Source organism: Sinocyclocheilus rhinocerous, unplaced genomic scaffold (assembly GCF_001515625.1).
Source record: "Sinocyclocheilus rhinocerous isolate Xijiao unplaced genomic scaffold, SAMN03320098_v1.1 scaffold140, whole genome shotgun sequence".
Classification (NCBI taxonomy): Eukaryota; Metazoa; Chordata; class Actinopteri; order Cypriniformes; family Cyprinidae; genus Sinocyclocheilus; species Sinocyclocheilus rhinocerous.
In genome coordinates this window covers 2,883,640-2,899,270 of record NW_015642053.1, presented here as the reverse complement: position 1 = coordinate 2,899,270, position 15,631 = coordinate 2,883,640, and the positions used below count along the sequence as shown (strand labels likewise).

The 15,631-nt window shown below is 34.7% G+C and overlaps 1 protein-coding gene across 2 annotated transcripts in view; it reads left to right on the top strand.

Annotated features, from left to right (window-relative positions):
• Nucleotides 1-15,393, top strand: part of stxbp4 (syntaxin binding protein 4) — a 30,654-nt gene extending 15,261 nt beyond the window's left edge. For both annotated transcript variants that reach the window (XM_016572319.1, XM_016572318.1), the window contains exons 17-22: nt 2,937-3,113; nt 3,653-3,769; nt 5,374-5,423; nt 7,546-7,688; nt 13,957-14,014; nt 15,230-15,393. In XM_016572319.1, the coding sequence (XP_016427805.1) occupies nt 2,937-3,113; nt 3,653-3,769; nt 5,374-5,423; nt 7,546-7,688; nt 13,957-14,014; nt 15,230-15,338 (654 nt within the window). In that variant the 3' untranslated portion in view covers nt 15,339-15,393. The remainder of the gene's footprint in view (nt 1-2,936; nt 3,114-3,652; nt 3,770-5,373; nt 5,424-7,545; nt 7,689-13,956; nt 14,015-15,229) is intronic.
• The last annotated feature ends 238 nt before the right edge of the window (nt 15,394-15,631 follow it).

Sequence of the window (15,631 nt, the reverse complement as noted above, 5' to 3'; positions counted from 1 at the left end):
ATTAAAAGAATCTTTTTGACCCCAAACTTTGTACAACAACATGGGCACAGAATATCATAGAGACTTGTTGGTGGGCTCGTTTTGATTTTTTTTTTTGTCCACATATCAACATGCTAAAAGAACACCTTAGCAATCAGTTAGTGACACCTTCACATCATGGCAATAAAGTTTTGGCCAGAAAAAGCACCGCTCACATTTTCTTAGAAACTAATTTATGTGTGGTATATTGGTGTGTGGTGAACTATTAGTGCCCTCGTATCGACCCGGCTGCTGGTGATATCATTGCAGCAATGAATTGAAGCAACAGCAATTTCACTTGCGGTTGACCTTAAGAGATGATCTAAATAAGAAGGAAATGCAGTTATACTCTTTATCAAAGCATCACATTGAATGATTGGTCAGCTGTATTTCGTTTCGATTGGCGTCAGGGTCAATGCAACTTCTGTCTCCCCTTCCCAGAGCGCTTTGCTCGAGTCTGTGGAGTCGCAGCTGCTCCCTCCTGGAGCACTTCAGTGGGCTCAGTTCGTATCCAGTTCATCAGACTGAAGCGCTAATAGATGTACTACACTCCCTCTGGTGTGAAACCAAGGCTTTTTAAAGCCATGTATGTTTCTTTAAAGCTTCGTTCTGTATTGCTGAATCCTTTCTGCTCTCTTCACCCCCACCCACACTTTACCTTCTATATCTGCCATTAGAACAACAGGTAGGCTGATGGGCTTTTCAGCATCGAAGCAGTGGGCTTTTAAGCCTCCTCTCTTGTGAGAAATGTGCATGCTACATCACCATCCACGCAGTGTTCACCCGGCTACATTACAGCAAAACGTGTATAGGGGCAGCTGTGACTGGTGTGAGGTGTGACTTGTCCATGTGGCTCCAGGGATAAGATCTCTCCATTTAAATTGTATCTGTGCATTGTGATCTGGGGTTATGGATACGATAGAGAGCTTGTTTTGAGCTTACACCAGTAAATAATAAAATAAAATTAAATAAAATTAAATTAAATAAAATTATCTATATTTTGTGTTTTTTTCCCAATAAGAATATCTAGACATTCTTAAAACAACACAAATTTACTTTCAAGTCAAAATTTATTTCAATATTAACAATTTTGTTTGGAGAATATATCTTAAATATATCTGTCTTTTTTATTTTAAGCAAAAATGGAATAAAATTTAATGATATTTATGGTTAAAACACGAAAAAATAAACAAAGAAATACTGTATGCAGTATTATATGTATACAGTATATATTACTGTGTAACTATTTATAAAATAAGTGCTGTTGTTTTAAATTTTTTGTTAATCAAATTAATCATGAAAAAAGTATGACCATTTAAAAATGTTTTCTGAGCACCAAATCACCATATTAGAATGATTTCTGATGGATCATGTGACACTGAAAGAATATCTAGACATTCTTAAAACAACACAAATTTACTTTCAAGTCAAAATTTATTTCAATATTAACAATTTTGTTTGGAGAATATATCTTAAATATATCTGTCTTTTTTATTTTAAGCAAAAATGGAATAAAATTTAATGATATTTATGGTTAAAACACGAAAAAATAAACAAAGAAATACTGTATGCAGTATTATATGTATACAGTATATATTACTGTGTAACTATTTATAAAATAAGTGCTGTTGTTTTAAATTTTTTGTTAATCAAATTAATCATGAAAAAAGTATGACCATTTAAAAATGTTTTCTGAGCACCAAATCACCATATTAGAATGATTTCTGATGGATCATGTGACACTGAAGACTGGGAGTAATGGCTAATTTTACAAGTATTAATACAAGTAATTTTTAATTGTATTAATATTTCACAATATTACTCAACGGTAGTGTATATATAAGCTACTATATGTACTGTATATGAATAGAATTATTCTGCACTAATGCTTCCAGTATCTCTTTAGACTGCAAGGCTTAATACTAGCTTCCGTAGTTCATTAAATTCTTGTTATTTTTCCCAGCCACCCCCTCTGTTTCTCAGGATTTCTGGGACAGAGTTATACAGTATGAGCTTTTGAATTCCACATTCTTTGAAAATGACATTAATCGTAAACCAATGCACGATCCTTATAATACACTTCACATATTCTCCATTATACATGGACATTAAATGGACATAAGTGCCAATTTATATGCCTCTCTGATAAAAAAGGATGTAAGATCCATCATGTCTATTTAATAAGTAAAGTTCTTCATTCAGTGGGCAATTATCTGTACCCTTTTCATAAGTTAATTATTCCTGGTACTCTGAAATATGTGACAGTTAATAGTACTCATGATGAGTAAAATGTGTTTTCGAATCTTACTCTAATAGGTCCGCAGTAAGAAAGTCACAGTCACTTTAATCTCAAATTTTTAATTGTAAACTGCCACACGTTGCGCATTCATTTATAAATCCTCACAGTGTGGTTTTCACACATTTCGTGTCACCTGTCCATTAAGAGTGCTATTATACCCCACAGCTTCATAATTACAATGGCCTGGTTACCTTTCCTTTGTCTGACAGCTATTGAGCGATGCCGTGCTGACAAGTATCCGATGCTGTTGTGGTTTTCGTCAATGCCAAAACATCTTTCGATACCTGTATTATGTAACAGCTTGTTTTACTGGTTCTTGTCTGCCAAAACCTGCCCTGTCTATTCTCTGTAAAGCAGAAATGGACATAAAGAAACTTGTTTGCACATGACTTGTTCTTTCAGCCTCTTTAAACTTCTAGGTTAAAAGAAGCAGAGCTGTGCTTTGTCATGCTGCGAGTCTGGAGGGAAGTGATGGAGGGAGGGATGAGACTGTGCAGGCATTTCTTTCCAAGTTCACTGAGTTTGCAATGTTAGGGGGGGAGAGCCCCTGAGCATTGTAATGTCCTACTGTACATGCACTCTCAGCACTGTTGCTCTAAGTGGAACTCCGCTGTTGCAGGAATCAAAATCTGCAATGGAGGAGAGTCGATCCCTACGGACCCGGATCCATCTGGCAGAGGCAGCTCAGAAACAGGCCCGGGGAATGGAGATGGACTACGAGGAGGTTATCCATCTCCTGGAGGCTGAGATAGCTGAAATGAAGTCTCAGAAAACTGAGCAACCTGGCCGTGGAAAGGTATTCCACTTTGAGAGTTTTACACTAGCCATTCCCAATCCACATCCCCATGCACGACCCCACTCCGGATTTTACCTCTCTCGTGTACTATAGAAAGTAGGTCACTGTTTGCTTTGTATTATTCAGTAACTGGGCTGATGTGCTGCGAAGGCTTTAACATGATCTTGCAGGGTGACGTGGGCTGACGAGGTTATTTTTGAAAACTCTGGCTAGCAACCTCGCGTGTCTCCAGGATAAACTTTTATTTTCACAGCAATTTATGATTACGTAGGATAACATTATTGTTACGATTGCTTGTGGAAAAATGATCACACACTATGTATTAATTGCATTTTAGCACAATCACCTTCAAAATTATTCTAAAATATATGTATAAAAAAGCCAAGTTTACTATTTCCAATGTTTAATTTTCTGACAGCACTTTTAATTGCAAATCCATATTAGACACGTTTTGAATCAGTACCATTTTAATGCATTAAAAAAGTACATTTTACTATACTAAAACTGTAATCTGTACTACTTTACTAATATTCATTCAGGATGATCTGCAAGATCTGAAAAAAAGGATTTCTGTACTCGAATGCCAGCTACGGAAGAGTGAAACTGCAAAGAAGGGTTTTGAAGTCTCCACGGGTAAACTTCTACAGTTTGTGGAGGTGATGTATCTTTATTTTCAATTAAGTTTAACCAACTGCACATTAAATCATCACATCCTCATATCTTAAAATCAGGTTCCACCATGAATATTGCTCATGCAGAGTGACTTAGGATATTAAATTGTACTGTATAAGTATTTGCACTTCATATGTTGATTTGACAAAGACCATTCTTACTTTTTCCCTGAATTTAGTTTTCTCACTAAACCAGAAAAACTGAGCCAAAAAAGTGTGTGTGGAATGTCCTTCTGATGGCATCCATCAACTTATATGAAGTGGGCAAAGGTAGTCACACAAGCATAGCGTATTTACGTCATCATTCCAAGAGTTCTTAACGGACATTTTTGAACTGACATTCACATGATTGACTTAGAATGTGTAGTAACCCTTTCTTTAGGCAGCTATTTAAAAACAACAACAACAACAACATGACATCAATGTGCAACTGTTTTTCCACTTATACCAGATGCAACAAATCAATTAGCACTCCATTGGACTGCATAAATCATACATTTATTACAGAACACAGAGAAAAAAAAACGTTTTTCCCAAATAAACCTGTGCTTTACTTCTGTCTGTTGCATAAGAATATAATATATATACAGTGGGTACGGAAAGTATTCAGACCCCCTTAAATTTTTCACTCTTTGTTATATTGCAGCCATTTGCTAAAATCATTTAAGTTAATTTTTTTTCCTCATTAATGTACACACAGCACCCCATATTGACAGAAAAACACAGAATTGTTGACATCTTTGCAGATTTATTAAAAAAGAAAAACTGAAATAATCACATGGTCCTAAGTATTCAGACCCCTTGCTCAGTATTTAGTAGAAGCACCCTTCTGATCTAATACAGCCATGAGTCTTTGGGAAAGATGCAACAAGTTTTTCACAACTGGATTTGGAAAAATTAACTTAAATGATTTTAGCAAATGGCTGCAATATAACAAAGAGTGAAAAATGTAAGGGGGTCTGAATACTTTCCGTACCCACTGTATATATTCCAGAAGTACATGATGCATAGCCACTTCAGTTCTTGCTGAATATGGTTTGTATATAGCATTGCATCCTGAATGGTTAATTTCGTGGACACCATGCATCAGATACTTGATTTTAATTGCAATTTTACTCTTATGTGAATATGCTTATGTACCTATATACTGTATGTAACCTGTAAAGAAATGGTGTTAATAATAATAATAATTATTATTATTATAGATTTAAAATATTTAACTGTACAAGCAGTAGTAGTAGTAGCAGCAACAGCAGCAGCGGTATTAATAATAATAATAATAATCATCATTTTTATTATAATAATATTTTTATTATAATCTTCATCATTTATTATTATTATTATTATGGATTTAAAATATTTAACTGTACAACAGTAGTAGTAGCAGTGGTATTAATAATAATAATAATAAATGTAAAAAATGATGATGATGATGATTGCAAGTAGTAGTAATGATAGTAATATTAATCATATAAAATCAATTGTGTTATTGTTATTACAAATAAAATAGCAGAATGTTGATCTTTATGCAGCATTAAATCTTGCAACTATGGACTAATCTGATCACCTGCATTTTAAAACCCCCACAGGCTGTCCAAGGCTTTTTGTCTGAAAACCAAAGCGGTTCAAGAGGCTATAGGTAAGATAATTATTCTCGTACCCCCGTCAGTCTTTTGTTAAGGCAGATCTAATTATTTGACCGAATTCTAATCTAATTTGAAGTATGCCAGACAGTAATACCACACTTCGCTAGCAACAGGTGTGTGGAAAAGAATGATGTAATAACAAAGTCTCTTTTCCTTTAGGGACCTTTACACAGTCATTAAAGTTCGCCTTTGATATTCTAGGAGGCTGTGTATTCAGGGTGTGTAAATGGTAACTTTTTTCCAGAGTGAGTCTTCTGCCTTTATTTCTATTATAAGAGAGACTTTGTGGGCAAAAGACAGGGATAGTTAATGACTAGAGGCCAGTACAACACCTTCCTGTGGCAGTGATGTTGATTAGGCCCAATCAACATGGCCTCCTGCAGCCTGTCGCCCCTTGCCCAGCTAGCAGAGCACGTCTGGAGAGCCCTTTTTCCCCTAATGATCACCCCCACTGACTGAAGAGGCCACTGTGTCTTTGTGTATTAGGGCTAAAAAATATTACACATGTCCGCATCAATCAAAATGAAGGCTGTCAGCAATTTGCAGCAAAATACAATTTTTCTTTTTGAGAGAGGTTGCATGAGAACTTGTAAGTCACTCTTCTTTGAATGCATCCAACGAATGAAAGAGTTATTTACATGCTAAATATGAGTTCATTTCTTATCAGTTTTCTCAAACCTTTTTTTTTATTTTTTATTTTTTTTACTTTAGACTATCATTGTTATCTAGCCCTAAAAATACCATAGAAATTAATGCTTTTATTCAACAAGGATATTTAAAGTGACAGTAAAGACATTTATATTATTATTAATGCTGTTTTTTTTAAACATTCTATTTATCAATGAAAAAAATCACGGTTCCTACAAAAGCCCTATATTAAACATTATTACTGACAATATGAAATGTTTATTAAGCAGCAAATCAGAGAATGTTGAGGAATCAAGCAACTGGAGTAACAAGACTGGAGTAATGGCTGATGAAAATTCAGCTTTGCATCATAGGAATAAATTATATTTTAATTATATTAAACTAGAAAATATTTCACAATGTTACTGCTTTTAATTTGTTTTTGATCAAATAAATGCATCCTTGCTGAGCATAAGAGACTTCTTTCAAAAGCATTTTAAAAAATCTCTTTACGACCCCAAACTTTTTAGTGGAGGTGTAAAAAAATAATAAAATTATTGTGTCATTTAAGATCAGGATTACTGAGATACAGTAATAAACTGCTGATACATTAGAATATTTCAAACAAAATAAACCATATCATTCTATAACGGCATATATATATATTTTTTTTTTATTTTTTATTTATTTATTTTTTTTATCAGACTGTAGTAGGGGTGTAACAGTACATGTATTCGTACCGAACCGTTTCGGTACGGGTCTTTCGGTTCGGTACGCATGTGTACCGAACTAATACAGTTTTTTTTTTTAGTTTTTTTTTCCTAAGCATAAGCTGAGGTAGATTTTTATCACTAAGAAAATGTCAAATATAACTGAATGTATTTAAAGAAAAAGCAACTTGTTCAGTAAACCATTTAAAAAAAAAAAAGTTAAATTTTTCCCCCTGCTGTACCGAAATGATACCGAACCGTGACGTTAAAACCGAGGTACGTACCGAACTGTCATATTTGTGTACCGTTACACCCCTAGACTGTAGCAAAATATGTTTCAAACGCATGCAATGATTCAATCAGTCTGGACCAATTCATTTCGGTTTTCTGTTAATGACCCGAAAGTGTGGTAGTTTCATAATATGTTTTCATAACACTGGTCCATCCATGTCAGTGGGTCTGAATCCCCTTCCCCAAAAACCCTTTATTACGAGTCATGCTGGGCTCTTCTTTTACGCCAATCTGCCCAGCATGCTTTGTTCATTTCAGGTCGAAGGGAGTGCACTTTTGTAGAGCTTTTATAACAAGTCTTTTGAAAATAATACAAGACTGACACAGTTTTCCATTTTTAGAGGATTAAGAAAACAATTCAAAATAAAAAAAAAATAAAAAATGTCTTTATTAAATAAAAAGTTTAGCCACAGTTAGGTTAAGGTTAGGTTATTACTGAAACCGCTTACAGTGGTTTAAATAAAGGATTGTGTGTTTTGTTTTTCAGTTCTCCCAGCGATCCAAAGTTGGCCAATCTGTCTCAGACCTTGCCATCTCGAGGTGGGAAGAAACCACCCTGGACAGCATCTGGTCTTGCTGTGGAAGCTAAAGAACTAACTAATACTGTCAGAGGCATTCTAGAGCTGGACTGTAAGTATACAGGCATGTTTTCTGCTTTGCCATGAAAAAACAAACATCACAAAATCTACCTAATTGCAACTGTATCTCATGTCAGTTTGTCTGACCCTCATGTTGTTGTCTTGACACTGTTTGTGTCATACAAAAATGTAGCTTATGGCACCAGCAATTTTAGCTGAACTGGATGAGATGTTATGGTTCAAGGGGGATGCATATTATAATATGTGTAATATTTTGTATATATCTATAAAATATTACTTACACATGCACACACGTCACACACTCTAACAAACACATTCTGTCTGCTCATTTAGCCATTGCTTTAACTCCTGACCCCATTCAGCTTTGTAATTCTCAGGAAAATATGTAGCTTACCTTCCAGCAACGTTTGACCTTACATAAATGCATCTAATGACCTGTAGAGGTCAAAACATTGGCAGTCTTTCCGTGATCCCATCTCATTACAAGCCTCTTAAACTAGACACATTTAAACATTATAGTATCATTACGACCAAGATTCTGCGTATTGTTCAAATTTATAGAACCTATTCAGATGCAATGGAATATCTTTTGCTTTTTCAGCAGACAGCCTAGTGATCTACATTTAAGTTAATTGAATAATGTGCTTGCTTGTTGAATTTTTCATATCCTGTCTGTTCAGTTACTTATGATGTAAGCGTTTTACATCTTATATATCGTAGAAAACGAGGCAAACCACCTTAATCGTGAAATCTAATCTATTTAGTGGTGTATAGTGAATAAAATTAGGCCAATCTCGTAAGGAAACACAATACAAGGTGCATTTGCTGTTAATACAAGCCTTTTACATCTGATTCACCTCACTGCTGCTATCGTTGCCTGGATACGAAGCTGCTAGAAAGCAATTGGCCACATCTTTGTTGCAACTCTATATCATGTCACAGGCTACACAAAGATATATACCTTTAGAAATGGGTCCTAAATGAGAAAACATGTAAAAGAGCCTTTTTAAATAGTTAAAAACAATGATCGTTGATGACATCTTGTTTTGACTGACACTGTTTGCTAAATGAAAGAATACTATCTTGTTGGCCTAGTTAAATTGATCCACTTTGTCAAAACATTACTGATAGCAGTCCGTCCAAAGCGCAGCTCTGGAAACAAAAAATAACACCAAGAGGCTGCTTTTTCTTTTTCTGTATTTTAACACAGGATGTCCAAAACAACCTCGTAAAACTCAAAATGAGTCATAGAATCAATGTCAAGTATTAAAAAAGACCTGATAGGTAGATTGAATAATAATATAGACGGATAGTAATATTATCTGAAATATCCTGCTCTTTGTATCCCAAGAAAGCAAGTGTGTCGTATTCCTGGTTACAGACCGGCAGGATTTTTTTTGCATGTTAAAGGAAACAGACAGTTCAGGGACACTCTGGAACCCAGACAAAAGAGCATCTCTGGCCTCCTCTTATTCTCTGAATACATGGTCTCAGCATAAACACTGAGGTTAATCAATGATGGACTTGCTTTTCAACCATTTTTTCTTTGTCAAAGCACTTTTGAATGAACATTATGTGCAGTGAATCTGATTAAATGGCATAATATATCAGAGAGTTCCTAAAACTTCAAAGCACATTTTCAGGATTGAGGGCTTTAATGTAATATTTTAACAAAAAACATTGAAAAACCCAAATTGGTCGACCATCAATCTAGTGTAGTTCAGCCAAAAAAATGGAAAGTCTGTCATCATTAACTTACCCTCAGTCTTTTTCTGTGGAACAAAAAAGAAAATATATTGAAGAATTTTTGTCACTGGGGTCCAAAACAACGCTGTGTATTTTAAAATAAAAATATTATTTGCAAATAGTTCAAATTAATCATGGTACCACTTTATATTAAGTGGCCTTAACTACTATGTACTTACATAAAAAAAAACAAGTACAATGTACTTATTTTGTTCATATTGCAAAACACTTTTGCTGCTATTGAGGTGGTATGGGTAGGTTGAAGAGTGGGTTAAGGTGTAAGGGATGGGTCAACAGTGCAATTATAAATGTAATTACAGAAATTAATTACAGATATAATTACATGCAGGTATTTTTAAAATGTAAGTACAATGTACAAACATGTATGTACACAATAAGTGCATTGTACCAAATTATTAATTTAAATGTAAGTACATAGTAGTTAAGGGCACTTAATATAAAGTGGGACCAAATAGGTATATATTAAATTGAATATTTATAATATTTAATTCCTTTAGATAAAAAGACCATTACAATAAATAGGATGATTTAACAACTCTGTGTTTGGTAGCTTAAATTTCTAAGGTACCAAGTGATGCACAAAAATGGGAGAAAGATGGACAGACGGATGGATTAGAGAAAGATAGAAGACTCGGGGTCAAAGAATCAGTGAAGCTGAGGAAGGGAAGAAAGAGCTAAAGTGATTGCTTAGGGAACAGGGAAACATGTCCCACACACCTGGCAGCATGTGACCTCTCAGTGAGTGATGCTCACGTTTTGGCTGAATGCTTCTCTGTGGGGGAGGACGAGGCAGGCTTTGAGTTGCACATGGAGGGCCATCCTCATCACACCGATTGAAACCAGAGAGAGCAACTCCAGCTCAGCTCAGAGACAGGCAGTGCTCTCCACGTGATGGATGTTCTCCCAGCCATGTGACAGGCTGCGTACCACTCATCAGTAAGACAGAGGGGGAGACATGCTTTGGAATAAGCATTTAGGATATAATAATTGGCCTTATTTCATAATTTAAATGAAAATTCTGTCATCATTTACTCAACTTCATGTTGTTCTGTATTACTTTATTTCTTCTGCAGAGGACAAATGAAAGCATTTTGAAGAATGTTATCTTCTTTTGTGTTCTCCAGAAAAAAGAAAGCCATACGGGTTTGGAACAACATGAGGATGATGACAGAATTTTCATACGGTCCCTTTAAGAGAACAGCAAATCAATTTTGGGAGAGTGTCTGCAGCTTATCCCAATTATATCTGATTTGCTTAGGCGTAATTTGAGGCAGCTGAAATTGTCTTTCCAGTATCATAGTGTTGATCTAGTGAAATCATTCGCTCTTGGTTACTAGAGCAAGGCTATTAGAAAAAAATGTGATGAGCTACTTTGAGTGTTACTGTGTCCCAAGGCTTAGGCAGTAACTGTTTGTGTTGACCGTGACAAATGAAAGCATTTTGAAGAATGTTATCTTCTTTTGTGTTCTCCAGAAAAAAGAAAGCCATACGGGTTTGGAACAACATGAGGATGATGACAGAATTTTCATACGGTCCCTTTAAGAGAACAGCAAATCAATTTTGGGAGAGTGTCTGCAGCTTATCCCAATTATATCTGATTTGCTTAGGCGTAATTTGAGGCAGCTGAAATTGTCTTTCCAGTATCATAGTGTTGATCTAGTGAAATCATTCGCTCTTGGTTACTAGAGCAAGGCTATTAGAAAACAAAGAGTTGATTAAATTTAAAGAGGCATGTGATGAGCTACTTTGAGTGTTACTGTGTCCCAAGGCTTAGGCAGTAACGGTTTGTGTTGACCGTGAATGCGTCAGAACACTGAATCCCAAAAAGATCTCTAAGCTGTAGAATTTAAAGACTTGAATTGATGGCCACTAAAAATAGAGATGAATGCAAGAAAACAAAAACATTCTGGTTATATTCTAAGAAACTATTATGAAATGAGCATTGAAATAGTTTTTTCTTCTCATGGATACTTTAAAGGAAACTTAGGTATGAAGACTGAAAAATCCTCCCCAATAATTAAAAAAATGGACAAATCGTCCACCCAGTATTTGATATTTTTATGTTTGGTGTTAGGATGAACTTACTTAACTTACTAAGTACTTGTAAGTACTTAACCTTTTTTTGTCAAATTTTGCCCTTTGAATTCAGAATTTAGGCTGAATCATTTACAGGATATTTAATAATTGAATGGGATGAGACAAAACATTTTACTGTTTTAGTGACATATTAGTTAGGCATAGGAGTAAGAGCAAATGTGTGCATATTTTAAAATAAAAATATTATTTGTATTAGTTCCAATTGATTTATTATTAATTAATTAGTTTATTTATTATTATTATTATTATTATATAATTTTTGTTCTTTTACTGTTCTTCTTTATTTTTCTTTATTTCTAATCTAAATCTATAATAAATATTTAAATATTAAATGTTCAAGATATTGCCAGTGCCAATGATAAATGGTAAAAAACCTTATTTCTTCCATACATTTTCCACTTGTTCAAATGTAGATACAGAAAATTGACTGTGAATTCCCATAGGTACTAAATTATATGTAGCCGGGGACATTTGTTTGTAGAAATCTGAGAGAGCACGAATTATTCTTTGGCCTTTCCTGTCAGAATGTTGATTGTGGGTGAAATCTAGACAGTGGGATACTCTGTGTATTCTTTTTTTATTCTATCACCTTTTTTGAATCAGATCATATTTCTGACGAGAAACCCATTCTAAAGTCATGCCAGGACATTGTGTATGCCAGCAGACTTACTGTCAATTGTACTTCCTGCACGTACAGAGGGAGTGTCAAGATCAAATTCTGTCAGGGATTTGTTACCTAGTATGGTGGCACGTATTAATGAGATTCCAGCCTGTGCCATATAGAGCCTTAGTAGTGTCTACTTGCGTTTTGTTTTTTTATGTGATGAGCTACTTTGAGTGTTACTGTGTCCCAAGGCTTAGGCAGTAACGGTTTGTGTTGACCGTGAATGCGTCAGAACACTGAATCCCAAAAAGATCTCTAAGCTGTAGAATTTAAAGACTTGAATTGATGGCCACTAAAAATAGAGATGAATGCAAGAAAACAAAAACATTCTGGTTATATTCTAAGAAACTATTATGAAATGAGCATTGAAATAGTTTTTTCTTCTCATGGATACTTTAAAGGAAACTTAGGTATGAAGACTGAAAAATCCTCCCCAATAATTAAAAAAATGGACAAATCGTCCACCCAGTATTTGATATTTTTATGTTTGGTGTTAGGATGAACATACTTAACTTACTAAGTACTTGTAAGTACTTAACCTTTTTTTGTCAAATTTTGCCCTTTTGAATTCAGAATTTAGGCTGAATCATTTACATGATATTTAATAATTGAATGGGATGAGACAAAACATTTTACTGTTTTAGTTTTCGACATATTAGGCATAGGAGTAAGAGCAAATGTGTGCATATTTTAAAATAAAAATATTATTTGTATTAGTTCCAATTGATTTATTATTAATTAATTAGTTTATTTATTATTATTATTATTATATAATTTTTGTTCTTTTACTGTTCTTCTTTATTTTTCTTTATTTCTAATCTAAATCTATAATAAATATTTAAATATTAAATGTTCAAGATATTGCCAGTGCCAATGATAAATGGTAAAAAACCTTATTTCTTCCATACATTTTCCACTTGTTCAAATGTAGATACAGAAAATTGACTGTGAATTCCCATAGGTACTAAATTATATGTAGCCGGGGACATTTGTTTGTAGAAATCTGAGCGAGCACGAATTATTCTTTGGCCTTTCCTGTCAGAATGTTGATTGTGTGTGAAATCTAGACAGTGGGATACTCTGTTTATTCTTTTTTTATTCTATCACCTTTTTTGAATCAGATCATATTTCTGACGAGAAACCCATTCTAAAGTCATGCCAGGACATTGTGTATGCCAGCAGACTTACTGTCAATTGTACTTCCTGCACGTACAGAGGGAGTGTCAAGATCAAATTCTGTCAGGGATTTGTTACCTAGTATGGTGGCACGTATTAATGAGATTCCAGCCTGTGCCATATAGAGCCTTAGTAGTGTCTACTTGCGTTTTGTTTTTTTTGGCTGATGTCCATTAATTACAACCTGGCACACATCAGTCCTCAATCCAAAGCTGTGCATCAAAGATAAAAAGTGCATTTGGGGAAATGTGTATGTGTGTCCTTAAACCAAAATCTAAATCCAATGGAAGCAAATCTGATTTGCCCACATTTGATGCTTGTTACACTTTCACTGTACATTCCTTATTTTTTATGAAAATAGCTTTTCAGATTATGCAGATATGCTGGGACACTCAGCATATTCATTTATGGCCCCATTTCATCCAGTTGCCAGGAAATTCTCACGGTCACTGGCCTCTCAGGATCAAGAGGATCAGCGAGAAATGTTGCAATGCTGTTTTTTTATTTTGGCTTCAGACTTCTCCAGTGTCTTGTTTGTTGTCCTCATGTAGAGTAAATTTATCTGATTTCTCTGTCCGTTTTTGTTTTTTCACAGGTTTACCTTTTGGCTGGGATGAGACGTACACTGCAGATGGAGTGAAGTACTATGTAAAGTAAGTTATGAGTCACTTCAAATACATTCGTAAAAACCAGTTCCTTTGTTTCTGGTTTGTTTCACAAAAGTAAATACCAGTTCTCATGTTTTGAAGGGCACTTCATAAGTTGTTTGTGCAGCATGAGATAAATGGTTTTAGCTACAGTAAACATTCTCAATAGATACATTCAAAAAGCTGCACTTCTACAACCAAATATTCTGAACAAAATAGCACAAAACCAGCAGAATCTTCATATTGTTATTGACAAAATTTATGTAACCTCTTGATCTCTAGAGCAGGGATCCTCAAAGCTGGCCCACGAGATCCACTTTCCTGCAGTTTAGCTCTAACCCTAATCAAACACACCTGAGCATACTAATCAGTGTCTTCAGGATCATTAGAGAATCACAGGTAGGTGAGTTTGATCAGGGTTGGAGCTAAACTCTGCAGTGCATTGGACCTCCAGGGCAAGATTTGAGGAACCCTGCTCTAGAGAGAGGAAACCAATCTCCCCTTCCCATGAGCATGTTCTTTTATTTGCATAACTTTCAAAACAACCCAGTTAATATTGCAGACATCCATCACTCTTTTGGCACGCAATGCCACACCCATGAGTTCAGCGTTCTCCATTACACTCACACCAGCACCACAGCATTCACCTGCATGCTTAAAATATCCCATGCACGTTTCAGATGTTTGGGTTCAGTAGCAATTCATACTTTTATTCAGCAAGGTCAAAAGGGACAGTAAAAACTTTTCCATTGTTACAAGAAAAATCTAATTAATGCTGTTTTTGAACTTTCTGTTAATTAAAGAATCCTGAGACAAATGTATCATGGTTTCCATGATAGTATTAAGCAGCACAACAGTTTTCAACATTGAAAAAATTGTTTAAAAAAAGTTTGCAAATCAACATATTTCTGAAGGATCATGTGACACTAAAGACTGAAAATTCAGCTTTGCAATCCCATGAATAAATTACATTTTAATATATATTAAAAAGGAAAACAATTACAATTTAAATTGTAATATTATTTCACAATATTAGTCTTTTCCATGTATTTCTAACAAACAAATGCAGCCTTGGTGAGCATAAGATGCTTTTTTTAAGGTACATTTAAAAAATCTTACAAATCCCAAACTTTAAAATGTTAGTGTACATCTTTTTTTTTATTCAAAATATTTTACATTTGGTGATGTCGTTTATTAATTTAATATTTCTTTTTCCTCTAGTCATGTAACTCAGACAACATCATGGACTCATCCTGTCATGAGATCTTTGGGTCTGTCAGAACCAGAAGCAAGTGACCAAACCCTGAACTCTCCAGAATCCACAGCCTAGACTAATTCCGAAGACTGTGTGCACTCTTCTGCCACTTTCTGCCCAACTGTTCGGTTTAAAAAAATGAAAAGCAACACAGCAGCATATAAACATTAAGTGATATGTGCATTATAAAAAAGACAATCAGAAAAAAAATCTCATTCATTAAATGAAAATCTATACACTCTCAGGAAAAGGTACCAAACTGTCACTGGGCCGGTTACCTTTCAAGAGTACTAATATGTACACTTTATGTACTAATATGTACCTTTATGGTACTAATATGCACTTTAAAAGTACTAATTATGTACCTT